Genomic DNA, 23,750 nt, shown 5'->3' with positions numbered 1-23,750 from the left:
AAAAAATTAACATGACAAAATATTGGTTTGGAGTGGTTTGTAGCCTGATTAAATTTTTAAAAGACTGTTTCCTTGGTTTAGTGGAAAAGAGCAGAACCGGTTTTGAATGTCAAGGTTACACCACTAACTGCTATTTTAACTTTTCTGAGTCCTAGTTTACTCATTTTAAAATGGAAAACAATATTTAATATTATTTAAGGGCATTTGGGAGAATTAGAAGCAATATATGTCTTAACACAGTGCTTTTAGTAGGTACTCAATAAATGGTATTGTTTTAATTACATAGACTATGAGAATATTAGTGCTACAGAATAATAGGAGGGTGACATTTGTATCTGGACATGTTTTTTGACCCTAGCCTGAATTGTGTCTGTTTTCCTGTGTGAGGATGGTTCTAGTGTTCTCCCTTTTAGCTACCCTGGGGCTCTGTCCATTATGCAGTAGGCTAGTACTTATGCCTATCCCAGCTGGTTTTGACAGAGAGGTAAACAAATTAATAGAAATGCAAGTGAATTTTTAAAGATATTAAAGCTAGTTAACCTTCTAATGAAGGTTTTCTCTTCTCAATAGTAGCATTAGATTGTAAAGTCATTCTGCATTCTCTTTCCCATGCCACTCCATCTCTTATTTTGAATAGTAGAGACAAATTTCTTCTGGTTGAAAACTGCCTTAAATTAAAAATTTCATTCTAAAAGTTAATTTTATGAAATCACATCTTTATGTGAAAAAAAATTCTTAATGTCTTGCTTCAGTCTTAAGTCCTGATAGTTCAGAGAAATACAGGCAGTGAGAAGGGCAGGGGAGGGAGGAAGGAAGGGACAGAGGAGGAGAGAGAGAGAAGGGAGACAGATCTTGGCAATAGAAACTTTTTGCTTTATGTCCCCTAAGAGGGACTAAGGGGGACAAAGGGAACAAACCTTGTTCTGGTTCTGAGTGGGAGGGAGGATACAAACTGGTATAAAGCTAGAAAACTAATCTCTGAGTATGTATGACCCATTTATTCATTCAGTGGAATTAGATCTTATCTAGCATTTTTCTCTCCAGCAGTATGTGATTATATATGTAATAATAATAATAATAATAGACATTTCCATGTGTCAAACATTGTTGCACATATCCTTTGACAGTAAATTCTTTAACCCTCACAACAACCCAGGTAGGTAGGCATTGTTATCATCTCCATTTTGGAAACGAGGAAACTGAGGAAGAGTATGCTGCCCACTGGGGTTGGATGGCTAATATATAATTAAGGCTGTCTGATTCCAGAGCTTGTAGTTAACCAAGACCCTGTGCTTTCTCAGACTGTTAATGTTTTTACCTTCTGAGACTTGGGTTGAATCAAATAATGAACTCCAGAAGGTGAACCATGTGTTTAACCAAAGCTTGAACTCCACCCTCCCATTTCTCCCCATAAATGGCAACCACCTAATAATTCAGTTTGAACTGTAATCATACATAATATTTCCTAGAATTATTGAACTCAAACTGAACCCAAACATCAATAGATAATAAAAATGAAAATGCTTCTATGTGAATATCCATGTATATTCTATTAGAGACATAAGAGCATGAAGGGTGAGATTTATATTATATGGGCTTCCTTGGCGGCGCAGTGGTTGAGAATCTGCCTGCCAATGCAGGGGACACGGGTTCGAGCCCTGGTCTGGGAAGATCCCACATGCCGCGGAGCAACTAGGCCCGTGAGCCACAATTACTGAGCCTGCGCGTCTGGAGCCTGTGCTCCACAGCAAGAGAGGCCACGATGGTGAGAGGCCCGCGCACCGCGATGAGGAGTGGCCCCCGCTTGCCGCAACGAGAGAAAGCCCTCTCACAGAAACAAAGACCCAATGCAGCCATAAATAAATAAATAAATAAAAATTATAAATTATAATATTATATTATTATAAATATTTAATGGAGCATATAGTTTAATGTAAGTCATGTTTAGTAGTATGTATTTAATATTGTTATTTAAAACATGTATTTATGTACTTTTTTTTCCTCTTTACAGAATGATCTTTACTTTATCAAGAAGTCAAATAGTAAAAATCGTGATGAAAAACAGTCCCTCATGACCAAAATAAATGAACTAAACCTCTTCAATGACAGATCAGAGAAAGAACTTAATAAAGCCAAAGCTTTGAAACAGGTGCAATAAAATCATATGTATATATAATACTAAAAACCACATATTTTCATGCTAATTGTAGAAGAATTTTAAATACCAAATTATAAAGAATATAAGTCACTATAATCACTGTACAGAAGATAAACAGTGTTACAGTATATTATGTTCTTTCAGTCTTTTAAAGAAAATTGGCTTTATATATTGTATTCAAAAATTTAAAAGTATATCGCACATGTCTCCTAAACATTAATTATCTTTAAAGGCTTCCTACAGTCCATTGCATGAAGTTACCATAATTTATTTAACCATCTCCTATTTTTGGATATGTATTTGTTTCTAGTGTTTGGCTATTCTAAATGGTGCTATCATGTACTGTGCACATATTTCGTTGTACAGTTGTTCATGTAGCTCCTTAGGATAAATTTCTAGCTGTATAATTATGGTTCAAAAAGAATGAATATTTTTGGTGTCTTGAAACTATTTTCAAGCCAAATTGCCTTCTAGAGGGTTCAATTACTACTCCTACCAGCAGTGTGTAAGCATTCTATTTTACTCACCACCACCAGGGCTGGATAATATAATTCATAAAATTATTGTTAATTTGATGGGCAAACATGGTATCTCATTGTTTTTAGTCTGTACTTTAGAAATTGGTGACATTTTAAAACATTTTATGTTTAAACATAAAATTTAAAATATTTATGTTTCAATTAAAATGTTTAAACATTTTTTTATATTGTTATGTTCCATAATTTTTCTTTTGGATTTCTAGTTCATTTTCTTGTCCATATTTCCATTTAGGAGGTTTATATGTTTATTTATTTATTTGGTTGTGCTGGGTCTTAGTGGTGGCAGGCAGGCTCCTTAGTTGTGGCTCGTGGGCTCCTTAGTTGTGGCATGCGAACTCTTAGTTGTGGCACGCATGTGGGATCTAGTTCCCTGATGAGGGATTGAACCCGGGCCCCCTGCATTGGGAGCGTGGAGTCTTATCCACTGCGCCACCAGGGAAGTCCCCAGGTGGTTTATATTTTTAAAATGCTTGGCAAAAGATCTTCGTATGTTAAAATATTAACTCATAAATATTAACTCATAAATATTTGTCCCATTGTCTTTAAATTTCTATTCAGTTTTTTTTGACATAAAAACTTTTTTTTAACATTATATGTTTAAGTGTTTTTCCCTGTATAATTTTTATGCTTAGAAACTTTTTCATCACACTAAAAATCAAACAAATATTTACTATTTCTAGTGGCTGCACTGGTTTAATCTCTTACATTAAGTTCTTTCATTCATCTGGCATTTATTTTTGGTACATATGAGATATGGGGATCTAATCTTTTCTCCAGCTAACAAGCTTTGTTTTGAATTAGTAAAATCTTATATTCTGGAGTGTTTTTTCTGGGCTTTCTATTCTGCAAATTGATCTGTTAGTGTGATCTTGTGTCAGCACTCTACTCATGACTGAACTGTTTTAAAATAAAAATGTATTTACACATTATTTTGTAAGATTTAGTTTAGAATATAAAAATGCTCATCCATTGGGCTTCATATATTTGCTGGACATTGTAACTTTCAATTTTAGGAATAACTTCTTCTTTTTGTTTTTTTAGTAAACTTGAATTTAAAATTGAATTATAATAAAAGACTTGGAATAACCATAAACCCTTTCCTTAAAATAAAAATAAAAGGAAAATCAGTCATGACTCAGAGCAATCTAAATTTAACCCTAATTAATATCTTGGTCAATGGTCAAATTAGAAAAAGTTATATTTTCAAGTTTGACTTTTGTAGCAATAAAAAGGAAACATATTTTGGTTTGGATATGCAAATGATTATTTCAATATTTGATGATTTTGTTATGTTGATAGGATTTGATGATAGAAGACAATCTTTTAAAACTTGAGGTTAAACGTATTCGAGAAATGCTTCACAATAAGGCAAAAGAAGTTCTTTCTCTGGAAGAAAGAAAACAGCAATTACACACGGCTATGGAAGAACGGACCGAAGAAATTAAGGTTCACAAAAAAATGCTTGCATCACAAATAAGATGTGTTGATCAAGAACGGCAAAATATAAGGTAATAATTAGAGTTTTAAAATCCTGCTCACGAATTTTGAAAACGTTAAGAGTAATGTCAGAAGAACTGACTGCTCCCTCCACCACCTTGGATGTCCATCTTTTTCTTGTTTGTTTGAAAAAACTTTTAATATAATACATAGGCCATACTTTAGCTACAAATCTATGCTTTTCCCTCTCTCTTTCCTTAGGCTAACTCCTCATTCTTTAGATTTATCCTTTTACCTTAAGATCATTAATCCCCTTGGAACTGATTTTTGTGTATGGTTTGTGGTAAGGGTCCAATAACATGCTTTCCCTTATGGATACCCGACAGCTGCATTTATTGAAGCAATTTTCCCCTAGAGATTTCGCATATCTTTTGTAAGATTTATTCCTGGATACATGCTATTTTTTTTTTAATGTTACTGTCAGTGTTATCTCCTTTTAAAACATTTCATTTTCAGTTTGTTGCTGGTATATAGAAATGCAGTTGGATTTCTGTATATTAAGTATTCAGCAGCCTTGCTTAAATTTTTATTAATTCTAACAATTGATCTGTAGATTCTACTTTCTAGGTATTTCACTGACATCATTTGCAAATAACAGTTTTGTGTCTTCCTTTTCAATCTTTATAACTTTTCTTGTTCTTACTGTATTGTCCTTGTTATCTAACCTCCAGTTCAAAGCTGAATAGCAGTGGCGATTGCAGGTACCCTTGTCTTGCAGGTGGTTGATCTTAAGGGGAAAGTTTTCATTGTTTTAAGTATCAAGTTTACTATAGTGTTTTTTTGAGATTCTCTGTATAATATTAAGTGAGCTCCCACCTATTTTCATTCTTTGCTAAGAGGTTGTTTTAATTTGTTTAATCAGGAGTGAATGTTGACTATTATATGCTTTTTTTGCACTCACTGATATGATGTAGCTTCTTCAGTCTGTTAATATAATTGAATATATTGATTGCTTTTTCAAAGTTAAAACAAACTTACATTCCTGTAATAAATACAGCTGTCTGTTACATATTACATTTTGTATGTATCTAGATTTTGTTCACTAATATTTTTATACAATTTTTGCATCTATGCTTATAATTCTCTTTTTCTCTCCTGCCCTCATCAAATTATCAGGTTATTAAGGTTACATCTACTTTTATAAAATGATCTTTGTGTTTCTTATTTTTCTACACTCTGGATAAGCTTGTAAGAGAGCAGAATTATATCTTTCTTGAATTTTCAACTACCTCACCAGTAAAGCCATTGGACATCTGGAGTTTTCTGAGGAGGATTTTCAACTGTTGGTTCAATCAATTTATTGGTTATAGGACAATGAAGATCTTGTATTTTTTTCTTGAGTCTGTTTTAGTAAGTTATATATTTTTTCCTAGGAAAAATTTTCCATTTCATCTAAATTTTCAAAGTTATTCCATAAAGTTGTTCACAATATCATTTTATTATATGTTTAATAGCTGCAGTGTTCGTAGCTTTTCATTCCTGATATTGGTTATTGTGACTTCTCTTTTCTGGGTGGGATAAGTCCTGCCAGTAGTTAATGAATTTTATTACTCTTTGAAAAGAATAAACTCTTGCTGATTTTTTTCTATTGCGAATTCATTTTCTATTTTATTAATTGCTGCTTTCACATTTACTATTTCTTTCTTCTATTTTTGTGGATTTATTTTGATGTTCTTTTCCTAACTTCTTGAGATAAGATGCTTAGCTAATTAGATTTCAACTTTGAAGGCTAAAGCAATTCCCTGAAGTATTACCTAGCTGTATCCCACACAATTCTCTGTAACGGCCAGATAGTAAATATTATAGGTTTTGCTGGCCATACGGTCCCTGTTGCAACAACTTGACTCTGCCACTGTGGAGTGTAAGCAGCCCTAGACAATATGCAAATAAATGAGTGTGGCTGTGTTCCACTTTGTGGACACTGAAATTTGAATTTCATAGAATTTTCATATCTCATGAAATAGAAACTTTCTCTTGATTTATCAACCATTTTACATTAAAAAATGTAAAAGCCATTCTTTGCTCGTGGGCTGTACAAAAACAAGTAGCAGGTGTAGGATGGTTTGCTGACTTTGGCTTTTTATCTCTAAGTGGTACTATTCCATTGTATGTGTCTACCCCAATTTATATTTACCTGTTGATGAATATTTCAGTTGTTTCCAGTTTGGGGCTATTACAGATAAAGCTGCTATAAACATATGTGTTCTTGGTATGGACATATGCTTTCTTTTCTCTTGAGTAGATACCTAGAAGTGGAATAGCTGGATCATATGGTAGGTATTCTCTTTGTCTGTTCTTTCATTGGTTTTACTGAATTTTTTCCCTTTTTTCCTCTTTGTTTGTAGTATGTATATTCTAATTTAAATTATTTTGTTTATTTTTAAATTCAAAAGAAATTCTAATCTTCCTATCTCTCTGAATACTGAAGATTAGTTACTATTATTTTTTCCTTCCTAAAATAGTTATGACTTTTAGCATGTTTTACTGCTGTATTTCCTTTCTCCATCTTTCATTTATTATTGAAATCACAGATTATAGTTTTGGGTTGTTATTTGTTTTTAATATTATGTCTCTACTTTGAAAAGAACTCCTTTCTTATAACTTGTACATTAAACTGTACAGCCAATTGCCAGCAATAATTTCAACCTAGCTATGTGTTTTACTTGTTTATTGGTTTAATATTCTTTCATGTATCTTTTGTCATTCTACTTCCTTGGATTCTCATTTCATTTCTCTGGAATATGTTTTGAAACTTTTTCTCAAGAACTGATGTTTTCTGAAATTTTCGAGTCCTTGTATGTTTAAAACATATTTATTCTTCCCCATATTTGAATTACAGTCGAAGTTTGAAAGTGTTGTTTCATATTCTTCCAGATTAAAGTGTTGTTTATGAGACGTCTGGTTCCAGATAGGGAACCTGGTTTTTGTTTTCTTTCTGGAAGCTTTGGGACAATGTTTTTATTTGGGGGATTTCAGAACTTTCATGTGTGCATCTGGGTGTTTTATCCTTTTTCATTTTTCTTGTTTGACCCTTGGTGAGCTCCTTCAATTATTTCATTCAAGTCTTTCTTCATATCAGGAAAATATTTTTCTGTTAGTTTTTCAGTCTTTTTTTCTCACACCACTCTCCCCATCTATTGCTCATTTTTAGTGGATGCTTAGTCTTCCAGATTTCTTAACTTTTCTCTGATTTTAATTTTTTATTCTTTTTATTCCACTTTTTAAGATATTCTCTCTCTCCCCATTACCATCCTTTCTGTCTTCTCCCCATTCCCTGCCCCTCTGTCTTTCTCCTCTCTCTATATCATTGATTCAGTCTTTTGACCTGCTTCGTTTCCAACCTGGGCCGGTTCACCCTTCCTTAGGCAACCTGGTGGTCCCCCTCTCCCGGGAGGTCACCATGTTGAGGCCCAGCTTAGTGTGGACACCCAACTGGCCTAGCGCACTACAGCCCAGAGCTCGTGGGCTCAAGAGATCCTCCTGCCTTAGCCTCCTGAGTGGCTGTCACTACAGGCATGTACCCACTGTGCCCAGTATTCTTTACTACTTTTAAATTAAAAAGTGGAGATTATTTGAGAGAACTCTTATTCTTTCATTGGTTCTTTCTTTTCAGAGCAGCCCATTCTTGTTTTATGGGCATTTTTGGATGCAATATCCTTTCATGTTTTAGAAGATACTAATTAGAATACTTTGAAGGTTTTTTTCTATCCCATACATTATCTTTGTTTCTCCTAGGGTCTGTTCTGTCTTTGGTCATTTTGTTCTTTTCATTCATACTGTTAGCTTTTCATAAATGCTGATAATCTTTGGCTCTCTGTTATATTTATTAACAAATGCTTAATTAATAATCATGATGATTGGTATAGCTAGCTGGTATGGGTTTCTTCTGCAATTAGGTAGATTGCTTTTTCTAACAGGTCTCTCCCCTAACTGGGAGGGCTGACTGTAAGCCCTGGGCTAGTCTGTCCTGTAAGGAGCATAAGGGGTTTATTTTGGGCAATGAAAGCTTTCATTCCTGGCTGGCATTGCCTTTCTTTTTTATTAACCTCCACTACTGTGGAGGCCTGGAATTACTTCATGCTCTTTTTTGCTTTTCTCTCCAGCTTCAACATACAATGTTAGGAACTCTGGTAATTTTGAGGGTTATCATTGGAGCATAAATAATTCCTGCCAACATTTCTATGTACTTTGAGGGGTTGAGGAGAGTGGCCCAGATGTTCTATAGGCAATCCTTTTATTAATTACCTTGACAGTAGCCTCAGAGATCACTCTTGCTCTTTTTATTTCTTATTACTGAGTTTGGATTTTCTCCAGACTTCTTTGCTGAAAAATGGCTCTTATTTCTACATAATCTTCTGAATCTCCATTTTTTTTCATCCTGTCAATCATATCCCATTTGTTTTCCATTTTTCATGAATTCGTGAAAAAATTATCTTTCTTTTCCCAGAGCTGTGGTGGGTTTTTTGTTTTTTCTTTCTTTTAATCTTTTCCATTTTAGGAAGGAGGAGAGAGATGCTTGTGCACAGTCTACCATCTTAAGCTAGAAGGCCAACAAGACTTGTCTTTTAAAATCACATAAAGGATGAGTAAATATTTTCTGATGAAATAACAGTAATACTTAAAAATAAGCAAAGCTGTAACTTCTGATACTTAATATAATTTACCATCAAATTTCTTTAGGAGTAGGAACCTGGTATGTTGAAGATTTCTTTTCACCATGACTGGAAGGCTTATTTTCATGAAGTTGTAGCAGGCAAACAAGTCACTCTCCATGTTGCTGTGCATATAGTAACATTATTAGTATTATTATTAAATAAGTTTAAAAATCGTTTAAAAATATAAATTTACTGGAATAGAAGGAAAAAAGTAACCAGCAGATTTAAGAATCAAAATCTTAGGAGACAATATCTCCAACGGTTTCTCATATTTCTGCATGCCTTGCAAGGAGAGGCACTGGCTTTCCTGTTCTGGAAAGACAAAGGAGCAAGGTAAAAACCTATAAGACCAAATAAATGAAGATGAAATAGGCAACCTACCTGAAAAAGAATTCAGAGTAATGATAGTGAAGATTATCCAAAATCTCAGAAACAGAATGGAGAAAATACAAGAAACATTTAACAAGGATCTAGAAGAACTAAAGAGCAAACAAACAGTGACAAACAACACAATTACTGAAATGAAAAATACTCTAGAAGGAAACAATAGCAGAATAACTGAGGCAGCAGAATGGATAAGTGACCTGGAAGATAAAATGGTGGAAATAAATGCCAGGGAGCAGAATAAAGAAAAAAGAATGAAAAGAATTGAGGACAGTCTCAGAGACCTCTGGGACACCATTAAATGCACCAACATTCGAATTATAGGGGTCCCACAAGAAGAAGAGGAAAAGAAAGGGTCTGAGAAAATATTTGAAGAGATTGTAGTTGAAAACTTCCCTAACATGGGAAAGAAAATAGTCAATCAAGTCCAGGAGGCACAGAGAGTACCATACAGGATAAACCCAAAGAGAAACACGCCAAAACACATGTTAATCAAACTATCAAAAATTAAATACAAAGAAAAATTATTAAAAGCAGCAAGGGAAAAGCAACAAATAACATACACGGGAATCCCCATAAGGTTAACAGCTGATCTTTCAGCAGAAGCTCTGCAAGCCAGAAGGGAGTGGGAGGACATATTTAAAGTGATGAAAGGGAAAAACCTACAACCAAGATACTCTCCCCAGCAAGGATCTCATTCAGATTCGATGGAGAAATTAAAACCTTTACAGATAAGAGAAGGTTAACAGAATTAAGCACCACCAAACCAGCTTTACAACAAATGCTACAGGAACTTCTCTAGGCAAGAAACACAAGAGAAGGAAAAGATCTACAAAAACAAACCCCAAACAATTAAGAAAATGGTAACAGGAACATACATATCGATAATTACCTTAAAGGTAAATGGATTAAATGCTCCAACCAAAAGACACAGAATGACTTAATGGATACAGAAACAAGACTTGTACATATGCTGTCTACAAGAGACCCACTTCAGACCTAGGGACACATACAGAGTGAAAGTGAGGGGAAGGAAAAAGTTATTCCATGCAAATGGAAATCAAAAGAAAGCTGGAGTAGCAATTCTCATATCAGACAAAATAGACTTTAAAATAAAGACTATTACAAGAGACAAAGAAGGACACTATATAATGATTAAGGGATCAATCCAAGAAGAAGATATAACAATTGTAAATATTTATGCACCCAACATAGGAGTACCTAATACATAAGGCAAATGCTAACAGCCATAAAAGGGGAAATCGACAGTAACATAAAAACAGTAGGGGACTTTAACACCTCACTTTCACCAATGGACAGATCACCCAAAAGAAAATAAATAAGGAAACACAAGCTTTAAATGACACATTAAACAAGATGGACTTAATTGATATTTATCGGGCATTCCATCCAAAAACAACAGAATACACTTTCTTCTCAAGTGCTCATGGAACATTCTCCAGGATAGACCATATCTTGGGTCACAAATCAAGCATTGGTAAATTTAAGAAAATTGAAATTGAATCAAGTATCTTTTCTGACCACAATGCTATGAGTCTAGATATCAATTACAGGGAAAAAATCTGTAAAAAATACAAACACATGGAGGCTAAACAATACACTACTAAATAACCAAGAGATCACTGAAGAAATCAAACAGGAAATCAAAAAATACCTAGAAACAAATGACAATGAAAACACAATGACCCAAAACCTATGGGATGCAGCAAAAGCAGTTCTAAGAGGGAAGTTTATAGCAACACAATCCTACCTCAAGAAACAAGAAACATCTTGAATAAACAATCTAACCTTACACCTAAAGCAATTAGAGAAAGAAGAACAAAAATACCCAACGTTAGCAGAAGGAAAGAAATCATAAAGATCAGATCAGAAATAAATGAAAAAGAAATAAAGGAAACGATAGCGAAGATCAATAAAACTAAAAGCTAGTTCTTTGAGAAGATAAACAAGATTGATAAACCATTAGGCAGACTCATCAAGAAAAAAAGGGAGAAGAGTGAAATCAATAGAATTAGAAATGAAAAAGGGGAAGTAACAACTGACACTGCAGAAATACAAAGGATCATGAGAGATTACTACAAGCAACTATATGCCAATAAAATGGACAACCTGGAAGAAATGGACAAATTCTTAGAAATGCACAACCTTCCAAGACTGAACCAGGAAGAACTAGAAAATATAAACAGACCAATCACAAGCACTGAAATTGAAACTGTGATTAAAACTCTTCCAACAAACAAAAGACCATGACCAGATGGCTTCACAGGCGAATTATATCAAACATTTAGAGAAGAGCTAATACCTATCCTTCTCAAACTCTCCCAAAATATAGCAGAAGGAGGAACACTCCCAAATTCATTCTATGAGGCCACCATCACCCTGATACCAAAAGCAGACAAAGATATCACAACAAAAGAAAACTACAGGCCAATATCTCTGATGAACATAGAAGCAAAAATCCTCAACATAATAGTAGCAAACAGAATCCAACAGCACATTAAAAGGATCATACACCATGATCAAGTGGGGTTTACCCCAGGAATGCAAGGATTCTTCAGTATTCGCAAATCAATCAATGTGATATACCATATTAACAAATTGAAGGATAAAAACCATTACGATAATCTCAATAGATGCAGAAAAAGCTTTCCACAAAATTCAACACCCATTTATGATAAAAACTCTCCAGAAATTAGGCATAGAGGGAACCTACCTCAACATAATAAAGGCCATATATGACAAACCCACAGCAAACATTGTTCTCAATGGTGAAAAACTGAAACCATTTCCTCTAAGATCAGGAACAAGACAAGGTTGCCCACTCTCACCACTATTATTCAACATAGTCTTGGAAGTTTTAGCCACAGCAATCAGAGAAGAAAAAGAAATAAAAGGAATCCAAATCAGAAAAGAAGAAGTAAAGCTGTTAGTGTTTGAAGATGAAATGATACTATACATAGAGAATCCTAAAGATGCTACCAGAAAACTACTAGAGCTAATCAATGAATTTGGTAGAGTACCAGGATACAAAATTAATGCACAGAAATCTCTTGCATTCCTATACACTAATGATGAAAAATATGAAAGAGAAATTAAGGAAACACTCCCATTTACCACTGCAAAAAAAAGAATAAAATACCTAGGAATAAACCTACCTAAGGAGACAAAAGTCCTGTATGCAGAAAACTGTAAGACACTGATGGAAGAAATTAGATATGATCAAACAGATGGAGAGATGTACCATGTACTTGGATTGGAAGAATCAACATTGTGAAAATGACTATACTACCCAGAGCAATCTACAGATTCAATGCAGTCCCTATCAAACTACCAATGGCATTTTTCACAGAACTAGAAAAAAAAAATTGCACAAAAGACCCTGAATAGCCAAAGCAATCTTGAGAAAGAAAAACGGAGCTGGAGGAATCAGGCTCCCTGACTTCAGACTATACTACAAAGCTACAGTAATCAAGACAGTACGGTACTGGCACAAAAACAGAAATATAGATCAATGGAACAGGATAGAAAGCCCAGAGATAAAACCAGGCACATATGGTCACCTTTTCTTTGATAAAAGAGGCAAGAACATACAATGGAGAAAAGACAGCCTTTTCAATAAGTGGTGCTGGGAAAACTGGACAGCTACAGGTAAAAGTATGAAATTAGAACACTTCCTAACACCATACACAGAAATAAACTCAAAATGGATTCAAGACCTAAATGTAAAGCCAGACACTATAAAACTCTTAGAGGAAAACATAGGCTGAACACTCTATGACATAAATCACAGCAAGATCCTTTGTGACCCACCTCCTAGAGAAATGGAAATAAGAACAAAAATAAGTAAATGGGACCTAATGAAACTTAAAAGCTTTTGTACAGCAAAGGAAACCATAAACAAGACAAAAAGACAACCCTCTGAATGGGAGAAAGTATTTGCAAATGAAGCAACTGACAAAGGATTAATCTCCAAAATATACAAGCAGCTCATGCAACTCCATATCAAAAAAACAAACAACTCAATCCAAAAATGGGCAGAAGACCTAAATAGATATTTCTCCAAAGAAGATATACAGATTGCCAACAAACACAGGAAAAGATGCTCAACATCACTAATCATTAGGGATATGATTAGTGATGTTGAGCAAATCAAACAAATCAAAACTACAATGAGGTATCACCTCACACCAGTCAGAATGGCCATCATCAAAAATTTACAAACAATAAATGCTGGAGAGGGTGTGGAGAAAAGGGAACCCTCTTGCACTGTTGGTGGGAATGTAAATTGATACAGCCACTATGGAGAATAGTATGGAGATTCCTTAAAAAACTAAAAATAGAACTACCATATGATCCAGCAATCCCACTACTGGGCATATACCCTGAGAAAACAATAATTCAAAAAGAGTCAGGTACCACAATGTTCTTTGCAGCACTATTTACAATAGCCAGGACATGGAAGCAAATTAAGTGTTCATCGACAGGTGAATGGATATAGAAGATGTGGCACATATATACAATGAAATATTACTCAGCCATAAAGAGAAATGAAATTGAGTTATTTTTAGTGAGGTGGATGGACCTAGAGTCTGTCATACAGAGTGAAGTAAGTCAGAAAGAGAAGAACAAATACTGTGTGCTAACACATATATATGGAATCTAAAAAAAAAAGGTTCTGATGCACCTAGGGGCAGGACAGGAATAAAGACACAGACGTAGAGAATGGACTTGAGGACACAGGGGCTGGTGAAAGGTAAGCTGGGATAAAGTGAGAGAGTAGAGTTGAGATATATACAGTACCAAATGTAAACTAGAGAGCTAGTGGGAAGCAGCCGCATAGCACAGGGAGATCAGCTCGGTGCTTTGCGACCACCTAGAGGGGTGGGATAAAGAGGGTGGGAGGGAGACGCAAGAGGGAGGGAAGATGGGGATATATGTATGCATATAGCTGATTCACTTTGTTATACAGCAGAAAGTAACACAACATTGTAAAGCAATTATACTCCAATAAAGATGTTAAAAAATTTTTTTTGGTAAAAAACATAAAATTTATCATCTTAACCATTTAAAAATGTACAGTTAGTAGTGTTAGTATTTTCACATTTTTGAGCAATAGATCTCCAGAACTTTTTCATCTTATAAAACTGAAACTCTTTTAAAATTTTTTGGTAAAAAACACATAAAATTTACCATCTTAACAATTTTACAATGTACAGTTAGTAGTGTTATATATTTTCACATTGTTGAGCAACAGATCTCCAGAACTTTTTCATCTTGTAAAAATGAAACTCTATACCCATTAAATATTAACTTCCCATTTCCCCCTTCCCCCAGCCCTTAGTAGCCACTATTCTTTCTGTATGAATTTGACTACTTTAGATACCTCACATAAGTGGAATCATGTAGTATTTGTCTTTTTGTGACTAGTTTATTTCATTTAGCATAATGTCCTCAAGGTTCACCATGTAGCATGTGACAGAATTTCCTCTTTAAGGCTGAATAATATTCCATTTTATGTATCTTATTCATTCGTCTGTCCATGGGCATTTGGCTTGCTTCTGCATCTTGGCTTTTGTGAATAATATATGAACATTGGTGTGCAGATTATCTCTTTGAGAACCTGCTTTAAATTCTTTAGGATATATACCCAGAAGTGGGATTGCTGGATCATATGGCTCTTCTATTTTTAATTTTTTGAGGAACTGCCATGCTTTCCATAGCATTTGCACCATTTTACCGTCCCACTAATAGTGCTTAAAGGTTCCGTTTCTCCACTTCCTCACCAATACTATGTTGGTTCTTTTTTTTTTTTTTTTTGTCTTTTTGATAGTAGCCGTTTTCATGGGTGTGAGGTGACATCTCATTGTGGTTTTGATTTGCACTGGACCATCTTTTAAAAGATGTTTGGATAGTGAGCAGGCTTGGGAGCTAGAGATAGTATCTCCCTCTGCAGCAAAGGTTAGGTATGTTTGCTTATTTCCCATTATAAAATATTTGGATTAACTAAGCTTGAGGTTCTTCAGTTGTGACATGAACCTGCTGTATGTGCAGCATCCATTTGAGCTCCTCCTCACCTGCATGGCACTTTGGGAGCGAGGGGAACTAATGCAAATAGGAAGCTCATGCTACTTGGTATGCCATGAGTGATAAAGGCTTTTTCCTCTGACCCAGAAATCTTGTGTTTTTTGCCAGCATCCATGAAACTGTGTCAGGCTAACTTGTTAGCTTTCAAATTGGGTGAAATCTGAGACCCTTCACACTGAATTATAAAATTGTAATGTGAGAATATATTTAAACTGTTTGAGTTCAGTAGTAACACAAAACTGTCTTCTGTAAGAACAGTAGTCCTTTAAAAGTATATTGTTTTTCAGTGTTTAATTTTTCTTTTCCTTTTCATACTAGTGCTGAGTTTCATGAGCGGCTAAGTAAAATTGATAAGCTGAAGAATAGATATGAAATTCTTACTGTTGTTATGCTGCCTCCTGAGGGAGAAGAGGAGAAAACGCAGGCCTATTATGTAATAAAGGTAATCTCAATGGATTTACAGTTGTGATAGAATGAAGTATTCATTCTTTCTTAGCTCTTTGTTAAAAACCAAAATGGCAAATTTTTTTGCCATGAAATTTCAAATTTCATAGCACTCCAGTAGCTATTACACTTAATTAGGTCATAAAACATGAGTTGCTAGATGGAGGTACTGAAGCATTATTAGTTTTATACACGAGGTCAGAGAGGTCTGGACCACTCTGACACTGTTTTTTCTGCTGTCATTTGTGTCATGTCTTTTTCCCTCATTTATTCAAGGTTCATAATCTCTTTTACTCTAAGACCCACTATCACTCTGGGTGTCCTTAACATGTTGTGACAACCTGTTCAAAACCTCAGGCTCAAAGCTTTACTTCACTGTAGTCATGCACTCATATGACCACAGCTTAGACTTTAAATAGTCACCTAGAGCTACACCACCTCTGAATCTTACATTCCAGTTTGTCATTGCTGTCCTGGTATGGCAGATATCCAGAGAGGAAGAGGGCTGTTCCTTTGCTTTCGTTTTAGGTGGGAGACAAACAGATCAGGTGAATCTACTGTTTTTTCTGTTTTGAGAGTTGTCTGCCATCTCGTGATTATCTTTACCTTGTAACCCTAAAGGGAAATTTAGAAGTGATCAGGAGTTGGATGCAATTTCCTTCCTGACTACTGCTATATTCATCTTTCCCTTGTAGAAAATACCCTGAACAGGTGTGATTTCCTTTGCTGAGAGGTCTGGGAAGTTACTCAAAACAGTTCAAAGTAGGAATGGAGATTGTAACTTTAGCTCATTTTTCCTGTATACATACATGGATAGGAGTGGGAAAGAGATCTCCAATTCACACCTTCAGAGGATGGCCCTTGTGGATGCACCCTCCATTTGGACTTCTACTTAATTTTCTAAGTTTCCTTCTGTAGCCCTTCTTTAAGGCTGCCCTTAACATACTACACTGTGTGATATGTCTGCCACTTTGCCTCAGGAAATTCCACCCAACCTATTATGAGAAATGAGTCCCAGCTCTCAAACCCTTCTTATAACTCATCAGTCTTTAGTACATGAGGCTTCTGCCCACTATGAACAGGACTTTCCTCCTCTCAGGTTTTGAAGGTTCCCAAGGGGTGAATTGTAGGCTCTAGTCTGTTAAATGATGGGAAGTAGATAGATGTTGCAATTCCAGCTAAGTTTCTCTACCAACAAGGGCTCTGATGAGTTACATAAAAGCACTGGTGTTTTTGTCCATGCCTTGGTTCTATCACTGATTAGGTAGGTGACCTTGAATAAGTTATTTAACCGTTTGGGGCCTTAGTTTATTCACTTGCAAAATTAGGGTAATACTGTTACTTTTGTTGTAAGAAGTAAATGAGAAAATATATGTAAAGCCCTTAAAACAGAGCTTGGAACAAAATGAGCTCTCAATGAATATTAGCTATCATTACTGTTATTGCTGTTATGATGATGATGTTGATGAAGTATCCACTTCTCAGGAAAACAGGCAAATTTTACGAGGGAGAGTATTCCTTCTGTGCCACTATAGTGAATATGTGAAATTAATCAAGGCTATCAGTTGCCCTTGTTAATTTCCTGATGTCATACTTCACTTTCCTCCAGGGTCCATAGCTTGCCACACAGTTATTCACATTTTTTGTTGTCAGCATATTTAAATGTTTTACTCATAACACTTCACATGTGCCAGATGTGTAAAATTGAAACTTTTCTTTATAACTAAAGTAAATCTGGCTTACGTTGAGAAAAATTATCCATGGTCTGAAAATGGGCAAAAGCAATCAGTGGGTGTACAATGATGCCACTGCACGGTGACACCAAAGACTTGGCATTTTCTAGTGGGCCCTCCAGGGATTATCTGATTCTACAGGAGTGCACACCTCTGACTGATTTTCAGTTTACCACTGTTTAGAAGTCTAAGTTATTTAGGGAATTAGATTAGGATTTTGTATAAATGAACAAATTCAACCCATTTATTTGACAAACAAACTGACCTTGGAGTAGGGAAGTAAATGACTTAATGTTACTCAGCTTACTAGTAGGAAATCCACGACTAAAATCTAGCTGTTTTGATTCATTCTAGCTCTTTCTCCCACTACACTGTATTTTGAATGAAATGTTTGCTAATTCTAGACTCAACTTGAAAGAATTAGATGTAATTTACCTAAGAACGTTATATTTTTTGCTAAGCTTAATTTTTTATTATGTACTATTTGCTATAAAAATGTGTAACATATCTTGAAGCATAATAAAACAAATAACTGAAAATGTTAAGAATTGAAACATTACCAAAAAAAATTTCCAGTGACCACATTCTGGTTTAAGTACAGATACTTGGGATTAAATAAATTTAACAATGAAATTATTAGTTGATTTTGACTAAAAATGGGTTTTGGCACTTTATTTTTTTAAATTTTATTGAAGTATAGTTGATTTACAATGTTGTGTTAATTTCTTCTGTATAGCAAAGTGATTCAGCTATATTCTTTTTCAAATATTCTTTCCCATTATGGTTTATCACAGGATATTGAATATAGTTCCCTGTGTTATACAGTAGGACTTTGTTTATCCATCCTATATGTAATAGTTTGCATCTGCTAATCCCAAACTCCCACTCCTTCCGTCCCCCACCCCCTCCCCCTTGGCAACCACAAGTCTGTTCTCTATATCTGTGGGTCTGTTTCTGTTTCATAGATATGTTCATCTGTGTCATATTTTAGATTCCACATATAAGTGATATATGATATTTAGCTTTCTCTTTCTGACTTACTTCACTTAGTATGATAATCTCTAGGTCCATCCATGTTGTTGCAAATTGCATTACTTCATTCTCTTTTATGGCTGAGTAATATTCCATTGTATATATGTACCACATCTTCTTTATCCTTTCATCTGTTGATGGACACTTCGGTTGTTTCCATGTCTTGGCTATTGTGAATACTTGCTGCTATGAACATAGGGGTGCATGTATCTTTTTGAATTATAGTTTTGTCTGGATATATGCCCAGGAGTGGGATTGCTGGATCATATGGTAGCTCCAGTTTTAGTTTTTTGAGGAACCTCCATACTGTTCTCCATAGTGGCTGCGCCAATTTACATTCCCAGCAACAGTGTAGGAGGGTTCCCTTTTCTTCACACCCCCTCCAGCATTTGTTATTTTTAGACTTTTTGATGATGGCCATTCTGACTGGTGTGAGGTGGTACCTCACTGTAGTTCTGATTTGCATTTCTCTAATGATTAGCGATGCTGAGCATCTTTTCATGGGGGCACTTTTAAATATATATGCATGCTATCCCTCTCAACCCTTAACTGGAGTTCTTTGGAACCGTTTGGGTACAACTCTAGAAGGCCTAGCCCAGTGACACAGTTAAGCTGGAAAAAGTCACTGACTATGTTCACTCACTGAGGAATTTTTGGTTTTCAGCAATTTACAGACTTCATTTTTTCTAGCCATATTTATCACAATTATCTAATTAAAACTTTTTAAAATGTGATAATATATACATAAAATTTGCTGTTTTAATAATTTTTAAGTGTACATTTCAGTGGTATTAAGTATATTCATACTGTTGTACAGTTAACACAAGAGCCATCCCCAGAACTTTTTTTATCTTTCAAAACTGGAACTGTACCCATTAAACAGTAACTCCCCATTTCTCCCTCTCCAAAACTCCTGGCAACCACCAATCTACTTTGCTTTTGTGAATCTGACTACTCTAGGTACCTCATATAAGTAGGATCGTGCAGTATTTTTCCTTTAAAAAATATGCAACACTTTATGGGTATACTTTGTTCACCTCTTTTACTACTAAGACTTAAAATGAGAAAGTGTGCCAAGCCTCTTTCAGGTGAGAAACATACATTCTTTTTATTTAATATCTAGTTTGAAACCTCTTCTAGCTAACCTTATTTCTCTTCTCAGTAAAGTTTATACCTGCTTAACTTTTCGTTCATTTTTGTTGGAGAGTTTTCATGTAAGCTTTGGTTGGTTACTACATTGCCATCATGCTTTTGTATCCTATGTGCTATATTTGGAAGGCCTTGAGGATTTGGTCTTTTACTTTAAATCAGGTGAAAGAAATAAATGCTTGGTGCTGCATGTAGGCCCCAAGGCAAATTGGTATTGTTGTGAGTTAACTATTTCCTGCCCTGAAAACAGACATTCTCCCCCATGACACTTTTAACCAATCTATTCCGTTTTTCATAGGCTGCTCAAGAAAAAGAAGAACTTCAAAGGGAAGGTGACAGTTTGGATGCTAAGATCAACAAAGCTGAAAAAGAAATCTATGCTCTAGGAAACACCTTGCAAGTGCTGAACAGCTGCAACAACAATTACAAACAATCTTTTAAGAAAGTGACTCCATCTAGTATGTAGGAATTATTAAAACTTTTAAAATATACATGCAATGAAAGCTGTACAATTATTTATTTTAAAAAGAGGAACACTATGAGACAAGGAAAACAAAAGTGTATCATGTTTGACTCAGTTGGAAAAACTAATCATCCCCCTCCTTTTAAAATAAGTGCTAAGGTGTTATTTCCATTATTACTTCTAGTGATATGGCATATCACTTCTCTAGGGAGTTAATTTCAAATCTGAAGAGAACAGCATATTGGCTGCTCTATGTTGACAAAATAAAAATAGTTATTTCATGCCCTGTTTTTCAACAACTAGACATAAGGAATTTAACCTTTCATAAAAAAAAGGTTAAAAGTTTAACTTATGTAAGACTTTAAGCTTGCTTTCTACACAGCATGTTAAAAATTTAAAGCAAAAATTCTTTAAATTCTAGGTGCTGAGTATGAGGTAAAAATTCAACTAGAAGAACAAAAGAGAGCTGTTGATGAAAAACACAGATACAAACAAAGACAAATCAGAGAACTACAGGAAGATATCCAGGTAAATTCTACAGGCTTTAGTAGTAAGACCTTAGTAAAAGTTAACCATCGTTATTCTGTCTTGTTATCTTGTACAAAGACAATTTTTTAGAGAATTAGATAGTGAGAGATGTCTCATTAAATGAGAAAAAAAATAAGTGATCAAAGTATTAACTAAATTAGTTAAAATCCCAGTGCTAAAGTGTAGGTTAGACTCCTGACAATTACTTGTTGATTAGCTGATGAATCATAGCTAGCCAATTATGATCTATCCACTAACCTTTTATTCAATGAACTTTATTTCACTTAAATCCTTTAAGATCACCTTAAAGATTGTTCCTTAAAAGTCTGAAAGATAAGAAAACAACGTGCTTGGTAATAAGCAGGCTCTATAAACATTTAGATTTTTTTTTTGACTAATAAAGTTGAAGGAACAGGTGATATGAATTAGGAATCTTTGAAAATTGTATGCTTTCAACAGTCATTGTTTGAATTATTTTTCTCCCAAATACCATAAAAATACTTTCCAGTGGAATTATATATAAAACTTAATCCATAAAGCCATTATACTTATTATCTACCAACAGAATGTACATTGTATACAAAAATAAATGAATCGAAATTAAATGAATACTTGGCAAGTTATAAAAGTTACTTCTGATCCTAATCAATAAGTATGTTAATACTTTATTTTCTGCAGAGCATGGAAAATACTTTAGCAGTTATAGAACATTTAACAAATAATGTCAAAGAAAAAATATCAGAGAAGCAAGCTTATGCACTTCAACTAAGGAGAGAAACTGAGGAACAGAAGCCAAAATTAGAGAGAGTAACTAAACAGGTATTGATAACTTTTAAAAACTGACCTGTCATATTTATATTTTTTTGGAGCTCCAAATGGTAACCCCAAACCCTCCTTCACCCATTAAAAAATATTAAGTTCTAGAAAACAGGTTTAAATAATAACACGACTGTTGACCAACAGTGTGCAAAACTCATCAAGGAAATCCGTCTTTTGAAAGACACGAAAGATGAAACACTAGAAGAACAAGACATCAAACTTCGTGAAGTGAAACAGCTTCACAAGATCATTGATGAAATGTTAGTTGATATCACAGAAGAAAATGCTGAGATTGGTATTATCCTTCAAACATACTTTCAACAGGTAATGAGTATCTTCTAGTTAAATATAAATATTTCTTAAACATTTCATGAAAACTTTATGGTATTCATCATAAAATGAAGTCTAATGAAAATTATTCTAAAATGCAGTGGTACTGATTGCTATTGACTATCCTTCCAGAGTGGTTTAGCACTACCTACAGCTAGTACTAAAGGGAGTCGTCACAGTTCTAGATCTCCTTCCCAGACTTCACTGGTATCAGCAAGGTAAGTGGAAGGAGAAAACACCATCTCCTTACTCACAGCTTCCATCCTAAGTGAACTCAGCTACTTCCACATGCCACAGCTATAGCATGTGTCAGTGTCACATACACAGAAAACACCAGCAGGGCAAGACTCTTTCCTTCTGACTTCTGTCTGGTGTTATTATTTTCATTTTGACATAAGTGCTTTGTGACTGGCAGCTATTTCAGTAGGATAAAAGCAGGGTGAGATTTTGGAGGGTACATTTAGCATGGTCATCCCTGAGTATGGGGAGAATTTATTAAACCATAAAAGGGCAACTTGGTTGTACAGACTTATTAAAATCCATTGTAAAATCTTCAGGAGTCAGAATTTTATTTATGCTGCTTAATTTTGCTAAAAAGGAAATTATTCTTTACTTCTGCAGTTTAGTTTTATACAGAATTCTATCATCAAGTAGACATTTAGTCAACATTCTTGTGCTTTGCTGACAAAATAATAATTATTAATGATGATCCTAATTTTAAAATTCCCAATCCCCCACATTCAGCAGCCATATTACTTTTCATTACTCCACGAAGAGATGTCATGAAAGGATTTCCTAAAAGACAGTGCTTAAGTAAAACAAGACAAAAACACTTTCTATGTAAACATGGTGAGCAGCCACTTGAACATCCCAGTACTTTCATAAAAATATATATTTAAAAATCTTAGTATTTACAATCGTATGGATAGTTACCACCACTTTATCCTGTAAATAGGCCTTTCACTTTCTTCTTTTTGGTTTAAATTATATAACCTATCATTTTAATCACTCTTGCCAGCACCCAAATTCCCATGCCTGTTTTTGTTATCTTTTAATGATTTTTGCAAACTTTTAATACCTAATGATTTTATCTCTAAATTGGTTATAGTTGAAAACATTTTTCATATATCAATAGAAATATATTTGTTGAACTATTTTTCTACTGGTTTGAAACTTTATCACCTTTTCCTTTTTAAACTAATTTCTTGATATTACTAATGGTGATGCTTTTAAAATTATTAGCACTATTAATAGTATATCTTTTTTGATCTCTTTAATTACTTGTGGGATTATGGCATCTTTTGCCATTAATGAGGGGGTCTCTACTAAAATAAAAATTTTGAATTAAATTACAGTAATTCTGGTTTTATTCTAGGTCATCTAAGAGTACAAGTACTTCTGCTTCTCAGACTTCAATTAAAGTATTAGAGCTGAACTTCCCAGCCTCTTCACTAACTGGCAGCACTTCTAGACCAACTAGTGCTAGCAGTGGCTCCAGTAATGGTAAAAGCAAAAAGAGCAGCAAATAAACATTTTAATCTCTCTTTTGAACAAGTTGTAAACACAACACCAAAAATCTCATAATTTTAAAATAGTATATCCCACTCACTCTATGCTTTTGGGTGCCTTATACTGATATACAGGCCTACTGAAATAGTGTTAGAAATACAAAATGACCAGACAAAAGTTTTATCCAGTGGAAAATATAAAAACTGTTAAAAAAAAAAAAAAAAAAGTCAAGCTATTTGGGTCCAAATAAGCCAAAGAAATGTTTAATTTTCTTAGCTTTTTTCCTACTATTTTTTTCACATAGAGGGAAAGAAGTAAGAACAGATTCTTAACAAGGATACGTGTTATACAAGCATAGGGTTATGATATTTTCCACTGTCATTTTGTTTGTTGTATCTCTTTTAC

At 34.5% G+C, this 23,750-nt stretch overlaps 1 protein-coding gene across 1 annotated transcript in view; it reads left to right on the top strand.

Annotated features, from left to right (window-relative positions):
• Positions 1–23,492, top strand: part of CCDC39 (coiled-coil domain 39 molecular ruler complex subunit) — a 45,193-nt gene extending 21,701 nt beyond the window's left edge. The window contains exons 12-20 of the mRNA XM_068546289.1: positions 2,012–2,149; positions 3,997–4,205; positions 15,657–15,780; positions 19,995–20,154; positions 20,581–20,687; positions 21,366–21,506; positions 21,651–21,830; positions 21,969–22,054; positions 23,212–23,492. Coding sequence (XP_068402390.1) covers positions 2,012–2,149; positions 3,997–4,205; positions 15,657–15,780; positions 19,995–20,154; positions 20,581–20,687; positions 21,366–21,506; positions 21,651–21,830; positions 21,969–22,054; positions 23,212–23,365 — 1,299 coding nt within the window. The 3' untranslated portion in view covers positions 23,366–23,492. The remainder of the gene's footprint in view (positions 1–2,011; positions 2,150–3,996; positions 4,206–15,656; positions 15,781–19,994; positions 20,155–20,580; positions 20,688–21,365; positions 21,507–21,650; positions 21,831–21,968; positions 22,055–23,211) is intronic.
• Positions 23,493–23,750: the final 258 nt, after the last annotated feature.

The sequence above is a fragment of the Eschrichtius robustus genome, chromosome 6, assembly GCF_028021215.1.
Source record: "Eschrichtius robustus isolate mEscRob2 chromosome 6, mEscRob2.pri, whole genome shotgun sequence".
NCBI lineage: Eukaryota > Metazoa > Chordata > Mammalia > Artiodactyla > Eschrichtiidae > Eschrichtius > Eschrichtius robustus.
This window is presented reverse-complemented; position numbering and strand designations above follow the sequence as displayed.